This window comes from Perna viridis, chromosome 4, assembly GCF_037379345.1.
Source record: "Perna viridis isolate PV_CMFRI_1.1 ecotype Kerala chromosome 4, ASM3737934v1, whole genome shotgun sequence".
In the NCBI taxonomy this organism is placed as follows: domain Eukaryota; kingdom Metazoa; phylum Mollusca; class Bivalvia; order Mytilida; family Mytilidae; genus Perna; species Perna viridis.
This window is the reverse complement of record NC_142448.1, coordinates 1,675,256-1,688,759: the sequence shown is the minus strand read 5'-3', so window position 1 is coordinate 1,688,759 and position 13,504 is coordinate 1,675,256. Positions and strand designations below refer to the sequence as shown.

The 13,504-nt window shown below is 32.0% G+C and overlaps 1 protein-coding gene across 1 annotated transcript in view; it reads right to left on the bottom strand.

Annotated features, from left to right (window-relative positions):
- The window catches only part of LOC148618404 (glutamate receptor ionotropic, NMDA 2B-like), a 55,075-nt gene continuing 41,571 nt past the window's right edge, over positions 1-13,504 (bottom strand). Inside the window, exons 10-17 of the mRNA XM_088577255.1 lie at positions 12,255-12,441; positions 11,351-11,476; positions 8,552-8,772; positions 7,525-7,685; positions 6,548-6,729; positions 5,623-5,858; positions 4,804-4,967; positions 1-967 (exon numbers count right to left, since the gene is read on the bottom strand). Coding sequence (XP_088433381.1) covers positions 601-967; positions 4,804-4,967; positions 5,623-5,858; positions 6,548-6,729; positions 7,525-7,685; positions 8,552-8,772; positions 11,351-11,476; positions 12,255-12,441 — 1,644 coding nt within the window. The 3' untranslated portion in view covers positions 1-600. The remainder of the gene's footprint in view (positions 968-4,803; positions 4,968-5,622; positions 5,859-6,547; positions 6,730-7,524; positions 7,686-8,551; positions 8,773-11,350; positions 11,477-12,254; positions 12,442-13,504) is intronic.

Genomic DNA, 13,504 nt, shown 5'->3' with positions numbered 1-13,504 from the left:
TTCGTAATTCAAAAAATGTATTCTCTAGAGGTTACAGGAATTACGAGGTAATGTAACATATAGGCTGTGAACCTGAATTATTTTAGATTGTCTTTAGGCCCTAAAAGTGATGTTTATCACAGACAAGGAAAAAACGAACAAAATGTAAGGTCATTTGATTTGATAAAAACACAATACTACATGTATCGTGATAATATTTACAGCGCTATTAAATAGAATACATAGTTTAATAAAATTAAGAGCAAAAGTATCTTAGTATAGTAAGGTGCCATATTTGTTACATAGAATGACTATGAGAGTAAAATCTGTATGTGAAGACAGCAATCCAATATGACTTATTGGTGAAACTTTATCAAAGAATGACGTAATTATATCGGTGCCAAAAGAATTGTCAATAGGCAATACAGTTGTTTCTGTTTCTTTATAATTCCACAAAACAAAAATAAAAATAAAAAAGCATCTAAACATTATGATGCACACATAATAAAAACCCTCTGCAACTTACTCAGTCATCTATACATTAAACAAGAAATCGTTCTACCTATCATAAACATGCAAAATAGTTGATGAGCAATGAAAAACTATTTACATCAATAAATGTCATGTGATCGAATCATCCGGGTTCTGTGTCGGAAGTCTTAAATAATAATTTCCACTGTCATATCTTCCTCTGTTGGGTAGATTTTCAGGAAGGTCGACCATTACTGCATTAGTATAGCTAGAAGATCTCTTCAAAGAGCGTTTGTTCCACCTTGGATTGTCAGTACAAAATATTTTCGTTGAATCATCTGAACCCTTTCTCGAATGCCCCTGTTGTACCTGATCACGTGATGAGTGATGAATAAGCTCTGTCAATCTATTGTTATAACTAGAATGAATCTGTATGTGTCTATTAACAGAAGATGCGGGTGCTCCATTGACTTTGTGAACTTCTTTTGGTAATGATTCGCACTCCTCCGAAAGAGCCCTGTAATAATAAAATCATAGAGATAATTGATCTTCTAGTGAAAGGCTCTTTAAAGCCTTCTTCTTTGAAATATATATATAATCGTCTAACTAATAGTCAACTATCACTCTTACGGGGTGATGGATCGTTAAAAACGATGCGAAACATAACAATAAATTAAATAAATCTAAATCTAAAGATGTCTAAATATGTTTAACATCACCAGAAGAAGGTAAAATTTAAACAGAATATTTCGGATAACTGATATCCTTCCTCAGCATAAAACTCATAACACTATATGAACATAAAACTCACAAAACTTCACGAGCATAAAACTCACAAAGTCCAAGATCAAAACAGATTCAGAAGCTGAATCGCGTGCGCTGTGGTTGATTGTACCTTTATCAAAGGCTCTCATAAGCAACTGATAAGGAGCCTGAATGAAAATAACAAACAGGGTCTTTTTATCAAAGTTACGATTAACTGTGGAAAACAATTATAAAAAAAATAAAATAAAAAGTCCAAATATAGTAGTACGGCGTATTGACGTATAACAAGTAGTGCTCGTTTTTCTCGTTAATTCCATCTGTAGAAGTTGTTTGTAATTTCTTCATCCAAAAGCTTTCCCGAGACACTCTTTTATATTTTGACCAGTTTTTATTATGTTCTATGATCGTAACAACAATGTTTTGGAGATCCTCCTGGTTGTGTCCGGCGGATCTAAGATGGCGACTTATAGGGAGGTCTTGTTTGCATTTGTAGTTACTGCGATGACCATTCATACGCCTGTTGAAAGGTTGTTCAGTTTCGCCAACGAACTGCATACCACATCCTCAATTTTAACATCGTTGGGAATTTTTCTGACCTTTCTAATGGGTATCGGATCGCCGAGTCATGATGATGCAGCCCAAACAAAAAAATTATATAAGTCTACTAAAAGATTGTACAACGATACCGATAAAGATGTTAATACACTATAATAAAATATATAATTAGCAAAATTTTCAGTCAACAAATGACCTTCTTCAGTGCCTTTAATAAAATGAGTGTATGAAAGTAAACGGTCTGTGAACACAACTCACTACCTAAGCAGGTGAATACATGTGACGTAAACAATAACATTGACAGTTAACGAAGATCTTGAACATTGTGTTATAGACACATGTTGTGTGTTGATCTTGAACACTGAACTATAAAACTAAATATATTTACAAACACTGTAATAAGAAACTACAAAATAGGATGAACTTAATGTGTTTTTTTTGTGTTAATACTTTTATCCAAAATCCCTCCCGCTTCACTCTTTGTAGTCTTCAGACCGTGTTTTGTTCAACGATGAAGATTTTCATTTTGTTGAAATCATCGAGGCAGTGGTTTGGTAATCTGAAGTGTTGACTCACTGGGAGTAAAGCCTTTTTTGTTAGGTCGCTCCTGTGTCCGTTCAAGCGCTTGTGAAAAAGCTATTTAGATTCATGTTTAATATATATGTTAAAGCAGAACAATGTTTTAATATTGATAAATGTTGGAATAAGTTATATCATTATACAATCTTTTGTACATGAAACTATTTGTAAATATTTTTATATGAAAACCGTTTGCACAAAAACTGGGTATTTCATTAATGAAGTCTTTAAATTGCTGCACATTTGTCACAAAAATAAAAATGCTGGCTCTTTCAATTAAATTATTAAAATATTTTAATACCACTAAACGTTTAAAGACAGAAATTACCCGTCAGCCATAAAAAAATATAAGTAGTCTAGTATAAAAATCAATTCAATCACCAGTGAATGAATTAAATTCTAAAAGAGTAATCAAGGGAACCAAGGTAATAGCGGTAATCAAAAGAATGTAATCCAGGGACAAAGACCAGACATGGAAAACAGACATACACAACTAAGAACATAAAGTAACTAAAATCATACATACAAAGTAACAAAAGTAAATGAGCAACTCGGACTCCACTAAAACTGGGAGCATGGACCAGGTGCATCGGTAGGGTAAGCGTCCTCTGCTTTTCTAGAAACACCCGCCGAGTGGCTTATAAAAAGTCAAGTCCGGGGTAGACAAACGAGGAAAGGAAAACTATGACCCGTTGAATAAATCGGTTTTCATGGTGCTGATGGATACACCATAACGATCCACGAGTTCATGATGACGACCATAAAACTTCTGTAGTGATGACTTCAATCTTGTAGCAACATAACCCTGTTCCAGAACCCTATTTGTTAGAGTTCTAGCGCGATACAAAAAGTCTGCGTAGTTTCGGCAAGCTCTGACATAACGTATGAGTTGTGATATGAACACTCCATACGCAGGAGCCGAAGGGATGTTGCCACAGATGAAAGGAAAGTTGAGAATTCTGAATGAAAAGTCATCACGTTTGTCGTAAAGTTTGGTCAATAGTTTTCCTTTACCATCGATTTCTAAGTGTAGGTCAAGATATGAGGCTGACTTCACAGTGTCTGTAGTATCTTTTATCTCAAGTTCTTTTGGGTAGATGCGATGTATCAAATCCCAGAAATTAGGATTGTTTAAAGATAACACGTCATCTATATAGCGGAAACTGAGATTAAAGGATCTAACCAAACAATATTCTTTCTTTCTGATCAGATCAGCTATAAATCAGCCTCATAAGAGTGAAGGAATAGGTCAGCTAGTAAAGGAGCACAATTAGTTCCCATTGGAATGCCGACCGTTTGTTGAAAAACACGTCCACCACACTGGACAAATATATTGTCGATTAAAAATTCCAGCATTTTGTAAACATCTTCCTCTATATATTTGGAAGATGATTTGGAATTATTTCTTCCAAAGTATGAGGAATCTCTACCAAGAACTATATATTTGTATCTAGGTGTACCATCTTTTTTGGAAAAACAACGATGTATAATGTTTTTAAGTCGGGATTTTAACTGAGTATGGGGAATAGAAGTATACAGTGTTGAAAAATCATAGGCTTTAATGCTATTATATTCAGATAATAGTCTTGAACGGATTGTCTCCAAAAGATCTTTTGAATTTTTCAGGATCCAAATTGAATTAATACCACTACGGGATTAACAAGTGTTTTGATAGGACTGTAGACCCTCTTTGACAGTTGTGAGTATAGAAGTTAAATGTTTTGAAAGAGGTTTGGTGGTACATTTTGCAACTATGATTAGAAAATGTTCCTTTATAAATCTGTCTTTGCTGCCATAAGATTATACTACTTTTAGCTGAATAATATTATCATTATTTGATCTTATTTATCTCTTTTGGTTTTTTCCGAAACATTTCCAAAAGGTGTAACAGATATTTTTTTTTTAATTTTAAATTTAGCAATACTTTTTTTAAAGAATAGAGATTTTTCTGGTGTCATCACCAGTAAGTTAAAGAAATACTTCATTCGATGGAAGAATTATTGAGCATGTAATACTAAACAAGGTTATAAAGTATATGTGTTAATAGCGATAATGAACCTACGTATCCCTATTATTAATAGTGGGTAATAACAAAATAAAAAATCTAGGTAGTAGTCAAAATATATCATTATCAAGGTGTAACCCGGAATGTTGGAAAAGCAACGCCAGGTCCTGACTTAGTACATGCATAAAAAAAGACAGTGAAGAAAGTACAGATAGAAATCTTATAAAAACTCATGATGGTAAAGACTATTTACACTTTTCAATCAAAATAAAGAAGTAATATAAATGAATAAAGTAAACCTTTGACCTTTCACGAAGAGCATTTGCACATACAAGTTAATGAAAAAATTAATTAATTCATTAATAGTGAATTAAATAATCCTTATAAGCTAAAAATCTAACAAATAAATGTATAATTTTTAAAAGAACTGGGCTTCATTAATTTGTTACCTTAATTGGTTCTGAAGTTTTTCTATTTTCAAACGTGACAAATCTAATTCATGCTTTGTTTTCCATATTTGTAGTTCACACATAGCATTTTTACATTTATGTCTTCTGTGTAGATCCATTGCCTCTCTAACTGATTGCTCAAAATTCAGGGATTTTCCCATGCTCTAAAAGAAAGGTTTATTTCATATATTATGTAGTAATATAACGTCTACAATAAAGCAAAGCAAAATAAATACCAAAAATAAAAATCTAATTGATCGTACAACAATAAATATGATTAAATTTGAATAAAACGACTTTATACAAATCTAAACTTTTGATTTTATATTTTGAATAAAGAGGATTGGTACATTTATTTGTATGATCTCCTTCACAGACAACTTATATAACTGGACAAATCAAAGTTATCGGTGAAGCTTATATGATTTTAATGCTCTTACTGGTGCCTTTTTACACTTGATCTGTAATTGCAATGTAGAGGTCTAACTCAATTAAATCTAACTACTATCACTAAGTTTCGGACATAACGTTTATTTCGTAACCAATTAAGAAGACTTTTATGATGATTTGGCTGGAATTTTACCAGCTTTCCTCGACCTCTGTAAGAAATAGATCAAGTATTCTGAAAATGTCTCGGCATTAGTTAAAAGACATGACAAAGTGTTCGTCAGTGTAAGTCAGTGTAGGTCAATGCACGTCTAAATAGAAGTTTTCTGTTTTTTTTAGCATTTTAATAATACTACATTAAGGTATACATTTTACTTTTATCAGTAGATACCAGATTTGGTTATGGTTTATGATATAAAATTTTCTACTCACCAAGCTCACAAGAGCACAACAGCCATATCTATCATATCTACGTAAACATCGTCTTCCGAATTTGAAATAAAGGTGCTCAATAAGAAGTAGAACACTTCCAAGAAGCATACCTCCAGCAAGCAAAATGAATGCACTGGTGAAGTTCAGAATGCCTATCGTTCGGCTATGTTGACCACGTTTCTGTTTTCTGTGACAAGCACCTGCTAACCAGAACTTTCTTAATCGTTCCAATTCACCTAAAAGAGAATTATTCTGCATGAGGTTTTATTATTTCATCATTTACACTTCGTACTTTAAGCGAAATAACGACAGAAACAAAAACAGGCATCATTTTCATCTAAGTACATTAGCTATTCTTGGACTGTTATAGACTGTCTGTTACTCATTCCAGATATTTAATTCCAACTAAAACTAGTTGAGAAAACATTATGTAATATAAACATATAAACACGTTTATAGTCTGTCATCTTAAAAAAAAACAATATAATGCGAAGAAAGGTCAAATAGGGAATGTGTCAAAGAGACAACAGCTCAACAAGACTCAAAACCAAGACAAAACAGTATATAGGCCTTAAAAGAATGGTGGGAAATTTCAGACTTTTTTTAAACAAATATAACAGTTACGCATAATGGACATTACAATGTTCCCTAAACATATAATTACAACCAATATTCTGTTCCGAAAAAGAGTAATCAAAGAAACCAAGATTCTAGCGGAAATTAAAAGAAAGTAATTTGTAATCCAAGGACAAAGACCAGACATGGAAAACAGACAACTATTACAACATAAAATAACCAAAATAAGACTTACATAGTTACAATAGTAAATGAGCAACTCGGAACTAGTAATCTAGTATCAGGTCTATAGAACATGCATGATTTTGTTTTAAGGATTGTGCTTAAGTTCCATTTTCAAATGTTTTACCGTTTTCTTGAAGTTGTAAAATTATGTCATTGATCTCGCCCAATAAATCAGATCCCCTGGGGACTCCAACACCATAACCTGTCATAGCGTATCGTTCTCCTACTGTGATCAAATTACAGTCCTTATCTATACCAACTTGATATTCTAATGGTGTAGCGTCATAAATGAAGGCGTCTATCTCCCTAGAAATAAATTTAATCATAGAATAATTCCCGTACAGTTGATAGGCAATAGATTGCATTTGGTAAAGAAATCTCAAGTCCTTTGAGAGTTCTGACTTTCAATTCCATTTATTTCCCGCTAATGAAAAATTGACCTATGCCTAAGCATGTTCTTACCCGGGTTTGAAGAAGTAATTAATTGACCATTTTTTTGTTATTCACTGGAATCTACTTTTGTTCCAGCTGACAATCAATGTGCACTTTACAGTGGCTGATTGATTCAGTTGAAAAGTCATCAATATTTTGTATCTTTTTTCTTGTACGTTTATTCAATATCGATATTTCTAATACCTTCACTTCCTTTGTTCATAAAAAAGAAAGTAATGTGTTTTTTAGTTTAAAATCAGTCAATTTGACGCAAAGTATAATACAAAATAGTAGGCAAAATAGCTTGAAATATACTCATAACATATAATAATTCAAATCAAAAGATGAAAAAGTACCTTAAGGATAAGAACACATGTAATGAATTTGTCCCTATAATTCAATATTTATGCTGGTTTTATTATATCAGACATTTTAACACCCATTACATGTTTACCGACTAACAAAAGTAAACTTATTCATATTGTTATGACCTCTCGATTAACATTTTAACAACGAACTAGAGATTATCTTAATTGGATAATGTAGAATTTCTGATTATATTGAAGTAAAAAAAAACATGTTTTTTTGTGTTGTACTTTTGTTCTTGTATGTTGTTTGGTGTGGACTATTCTTAGCGTTGTCGTGGGATTTAATACAGAGCCTACATACTGTGCTTTTAATGCCTCGATACCCTTAGCGACTGTCGCTTTATTATAGTCCTTCATGTACGTAAACATTTCTTCATGATTCTTCCTCAGGTTTTCTTCAGTGCTACCATTTGGAACTGTTGCAAATCTGAACGGTGGCTTCGTCGATTTAGGATACCGTAACTACAAAAATATTTTATATTGAAGAAGAACTGTTACCTGACAGAATGGACAACCTTGTAACGAACAAAAGCATTTAAGACTAGTACATTATTCATTGTAAATTACATCACAATTTATTTAAATTGTATCTATTTCAGACAACTAGAAATTATCTCAATAATATAAGACCCTTTCCGGTAACACTGTGTCTAGCCTTGAAATACTGCAACATAATATGCTAATGGTAATATGAACGGTTAAACTAACTTTAAAATGTAATGAGGAAATGTGTAAATTCGTCTTAAGTAATTATATCAATCTTATTTCTTAAATGTTACTCTTGGTGCATCAATCATATATACCAGGTGTTATGCGCTTGTGTTTTGTATTTATCCGATTTTATAATGTTTTTGTGGGTAGATAATTGTGAGGATAAAATTGTTATGTACTTTTTAACAATGCAAACCATTGATTGTAATCATAAAACAAATACTTTAAGTGGTCACAAAATGAAGATGAAAGTACACGTTTTTACTTTACTTTTTTTGACGAACCAAAATGTGTGCCCATATTTCTTAGTATGCAAAAGTACAAAAAGGTTCCTCCATTTCCCCTAGCTATAAACCTGTTAAGTATTTTCCCCAAAACTCTGTCGTAAGTGATTTTTATGTAGCAAAAATTGGTGCCTAAAATCAAATTATTTTGTGTACAAGTAAGACTTAAAGGTATATACCTTCAGTATTACAGATTATTAATCAACATTACATTAGTTTTTCTATAGAAATAACATATATAGTGATGTTTTTTTTTCAATTATTATTTTATACCGTATCTTTTTCCCCCACATATATCAAGCTTTAAAATATGAAGAATTTTCTGGCACTAACCCGTTGATCTGTGATCCCAGAGAGTTTATAATATTCATCTTTCGTTATCATAAAAGCAGCAAGATTTGCTGTGTAGCTAGCAAGAAACACAAGTGCAAACAAAGCCCAGACATTAGTCATGAATCTGCTGGCTCCGCCCCGTGGATTATCCGTTGAAACTGAGGCTCCGAATAACATTGACCATATTAACCAGAATGCCCTGAACAAGGAAAACTTATGGTCTGAAAAACAGAGGAAAAACATGTTCAATGAAGCAATAACAAATGGTTCAATGTCCAGTAGATACTGTTAAATAATATCTGAACAACTAATAAACTACGTCTCTACTACATTGAAATTTCAATATTTTCACTCTCATTTGTAGAAATCACGTAAAAAATGCAGAAGCCCCATGCATTTCAACCACTCGATCTATGAATTGAGAACCAATGACGTAGCACGGTCACGTGACAACATGGCTAATTATAATTCGCATGGCTTGGGCCATCGTCGACTTTGAATCAAATAAACCAACAACTGACAAAATAATTTTTGTGTCATGTCTCCTTTAATTTGAATTTCTCCTTGAATATATATTTTGAAAGGTTTGTGGCTCTATTTTTATTTTTTTCGAGCCGTCATCTCATCTTTTCTACTTATTTTTATTCTGAGTAAATACTCCTACTTTTGTACTGAAACAAATGGCTGTTTTCTAGAAAGTTTTCAGGTACACATCTCTTTTGCACTGTTTTACATTATTTATTTATCTGTATATAGTAATAAAACCTTATGATACCCGTTGATCCTATAATTATATGCATTTTCTTTTCAAAACCTTTTCGAATATACATTCAGAGACGAAAAAGTCATCCTCCATGAGCATGTAACGCATTAAAGTGGATAAACGCAAAATAAATCTTATAAATAGATGCCCTTAGCTAATACTCAATCTTAGAAAAATCAATTGAAGTAAACTAATTGGGTATGTGCAAGCAAAAAATAAAAAGTGTAGTAAAGCTGAAATAAATTAACCTTGCTTAATGAGTAAATATACACAAACGACAACGAACACACACTATAATGTAAAACAAAACTGATATTTGACTGCATATTTCCAATAAGATTCAAAAGTTATAAAACAAGAAAGGTGCGCTCTTTTTTTTTATCTAAGACATTTTCTAATTTTTTTTTACTATTAATTTACATATAATGTAGTCAAGCTACCTTTCTAAATTATTTTATTCTGCAAATATCCATATAATTACTCAAATAACTGGTTGAAAATCCTTGTAAATCAATGAGCAGGAAATTTGAGGGATTGTCTGAAAGTTCTAGATGTCTTATTGATCCAGTTTTAATATTTAACTTTTCAAAACCAATCATTTGGGATTTGGCATTTTCAAACGTATTGATCAAAATCTTCATGATTCTCATCAGAGAATATTCTTAGTCCAGTAGGTGAAAAAAATACTTCTATAACCATTAAAAATAAATATATACTGTCTTCCGATTTTGCTTGTTTTATTAGGCATGATCATTAACATTAGAGAATATTTTCTTAAACTTTGAATGATTTAAGGTCGTTTTAGTGGAGACATTTCAACATGCTTTAATGAACAATACATCATTAAGGTGGTTTAAAAGGAGACCAATTGTCTTAATTTTACATTCCGATCAGTCCGAAAGTGTTCTTTTGATAAGTTATGGAAGTGTTTGTTCACAGATATCCTTTGGAAGGCCAGAGTAATCAAATACCAATAGGTCTATCATTTTGATAAATTAGAAATAGCAATATAATTTAGCTGAATTGAGTTCTCTCCACAATACTCCAGAGATCTTCACAATTGTCTGACACTTGTATTAAGTTTGTTATAATATGGAAGATCTAAGGAAGACCATTATGACCTTTTATGTCAAATGATTGAATGACTTTTATATCATGATGTTATTTATCATAGAAATTGGAAAGATATTTGATTTTTATTTCAAGTACGCAGAATGAAATTATACTAAGCATCTTCGTCATTTAATAATTTGGTTTTGTGTTATACTCAAACTGTATTAGCATGAATACTAAGTGCTCTCTTGTGAAGAGTGTGCTCTTAATTGAATCGTCTAAAGTATTTAGTTTTTCATAAAATTTCTTTGAATCACTATATTAAAAAAATCATCCTGTATAGAGGGGCTTTTACATTATAACAATTAATGCACAAAGTATAACATATAGACACCCAGCTTGTTTTCTTTTAGAAATCATTAGAAATCGCTCCCAACGGAAGAAAGTGACAGAGTAAATCGCATACTTGTTTTACATTTATAAGTCTTCCAAATATTAAGTGGGCACAAATGTTCTCTGTCATTATTTTATTTAGAGTCATTAGACAATAGTAGATTGATAAACGATTAATGTCAATAACAGGAACTGTTGTATATGTTTGATTATGGAACAGTAACATGGTTAGAGCAATTTCTCGAAAACAAAAACTAATGATAGCGGAGATAAAACTACAAAAAAAACATGGAATCATATGATTAATTGTAGTACAAGGTAGACAAATGTACAATTTACTGACTAGGGAGGTAGACAGACGAAAAAAAGATAACGGACGATTTTACAAACGATTGATCGACGAGGAGCAAACCTCCGTTTAAGGTAGTCAGACAATACAAGATACCGAAGAAGAAAGGAAATAAACATTTCAATTAACAGACGATGGAGGTTGACACACAACTCTACAATGTACTATTGAGTAAGGTGATAGACATCTGTTACCAACGAGCGACGAGATTTTAGCCGATTCTACAATTTACCTCAGTTACCTCGCAAGTTTGAACGTCCTCTGTTTAATCCACTTGGGCTCAGCCATTCATAAATAAAGATGGAAGCACCTGTAGCGTGCACACTAAACACAAGTATTAAACACCAAGACGGATAGTCATACGGTTCTACAAGATTAAAAATATACCTATTTGTTCTTACATAAACTTTTATTTAAAAAAAAATCAACTGTTTTAATGAATCTGTTTGATCTGTTAACACAAACATCATTAACGTCAATTAGCAATAGTGCGAAGACTTCAATGAGAACATGATAAAACAGTTGTACTAATCAACAACTTGGGATTCGAAAAATATGGCAACTGATAATAAAAAAAAAACAATTGAAAATAAACTTCTTTATGGAGGAAACGCAGTATGAAGGTCGCGTATGTAATATGCATTTTAATTCATCTTTTTTTTTCATATTTATAAGAAATATTATAAAATCTTTTCTATATATATTGCTTGTGTATGATATGGTTATTTTTATATTGTACCAAAATAAAACTTGGAAGTACAAAAAGTATAAAGATCGTTTATTGTATTGCCTCTTGTCTCACCTCTGTATGTTTTCTTGACGCTTACCCAACCAGTGCACCCAATTCACGTTCCTAGTGTATAGTGATGTCCTTATCTTTGGAAAATGTACTTTTCAATTACCATTCCAATACTGGTTATTTTGATTTCGTCCAGATATACTGGTGATTATAGTGTCACATTGTTATTGCTGGAAAGAATAAACGTTCTACTGCCATCTCCTTACCTAGAAGTTAGTTATATTGTTACCTACTCCTCTACCTAGATAAATGGAGCTATCATTACTATTTCCTAACCTGGAAACACTGAATGAGATTTTTTTTTCATTTCCTTCACGGATGGCTTTCCCTATTGTCCAATTCTTACCTAGAAAAGCAGTCGGTGATATTGCTCCTTTTCTGATTGAGACGATAATTGTTATACCAGTCTCCAGAAATGGGATTGAAAATTCTATTTGTTCGTTTCTTTTTGGTGTAATCTTTAGTGATGTAAGGACCATATCAGCCTTTCTATCCATCACTTCCCTTATCAGACCATTCCATTCTCCTGTTTGCTGCAATATTTAATTAGAAATGTTAAACCCTAAACCAGTAGCAATTTGTTTAGACAACCAACATTTTTGTCTCAAAAATTAGGGTTTCTATCTTCTTAAAATGATATAACTGGATGACCTAGTTTTATAAATACATTTTTCATATTTATCCTTTGCCATGTAAGATCTTGTTGACATATATTTTGGTTATTCACATTGGCTTATCAAATGCATGATTTTTCCATTATGAGAATTGTAACACGATATTGGCCGTTTAATGACATTGAGTGTTCTAGCTGTGAAGAAGTACCGACTGTGATATTTTTCCATTGGTTATCTAATAATGTTTAGTCAATAATGTAACGTTTTATCCATCATTTCTCATTTGGCTAAAGTAAGCATTTCAAATCTTCTGTATAACAAAACAAACCCTCATCTGCTATAACACGATAAAATGAACAATTGTCATGACATTTCCATGCCAATTAAACATTTACACTTCTATATCGTAGTTGTCATCATGCCTATCAACGTCCTTTCATCTGCAACCCTTTCATTATAACATTAAAAGCTCAGTTACTGAGCATGCATTTAATGTTGTTCGTGAAATTTAATTGATTGTTTCTGTTTCTACTCGAGTCAAGACATTCAATGATCTACAGAAAGATAGTTTTTAGTGTTGAAACTGAACCTAAAAAGATTGTTTTTAATTTGACCTGCAAACTGCATTTAAACAAATCGATGTTACAAATTAGGTTTTAGAATTATTGAATTTGAATTGCCCATATTAGCTCCTTTTCTGTTAAAACTGTCAGTTAGTTTTCGTGATTAGCCCATATTCATCATATTCAATAGCATATTTCCGACGTTTCAGAAGATGGATGACAATATGGCTTAAACTAGAGTAAATAACATTGTTGTCATAGGGAAAATGCCAAGTACGAAAAAATACAAAGTTTTAAAAAACAGCGAGGACAGAAAAAATGCATAAGTACACATCTTAAGATAAATTTTGAAATTGTAAGACACACCTGACAGTTAAACTGGCACTAGTATGAAGCTTATATGATACCGCCTTTGTCTT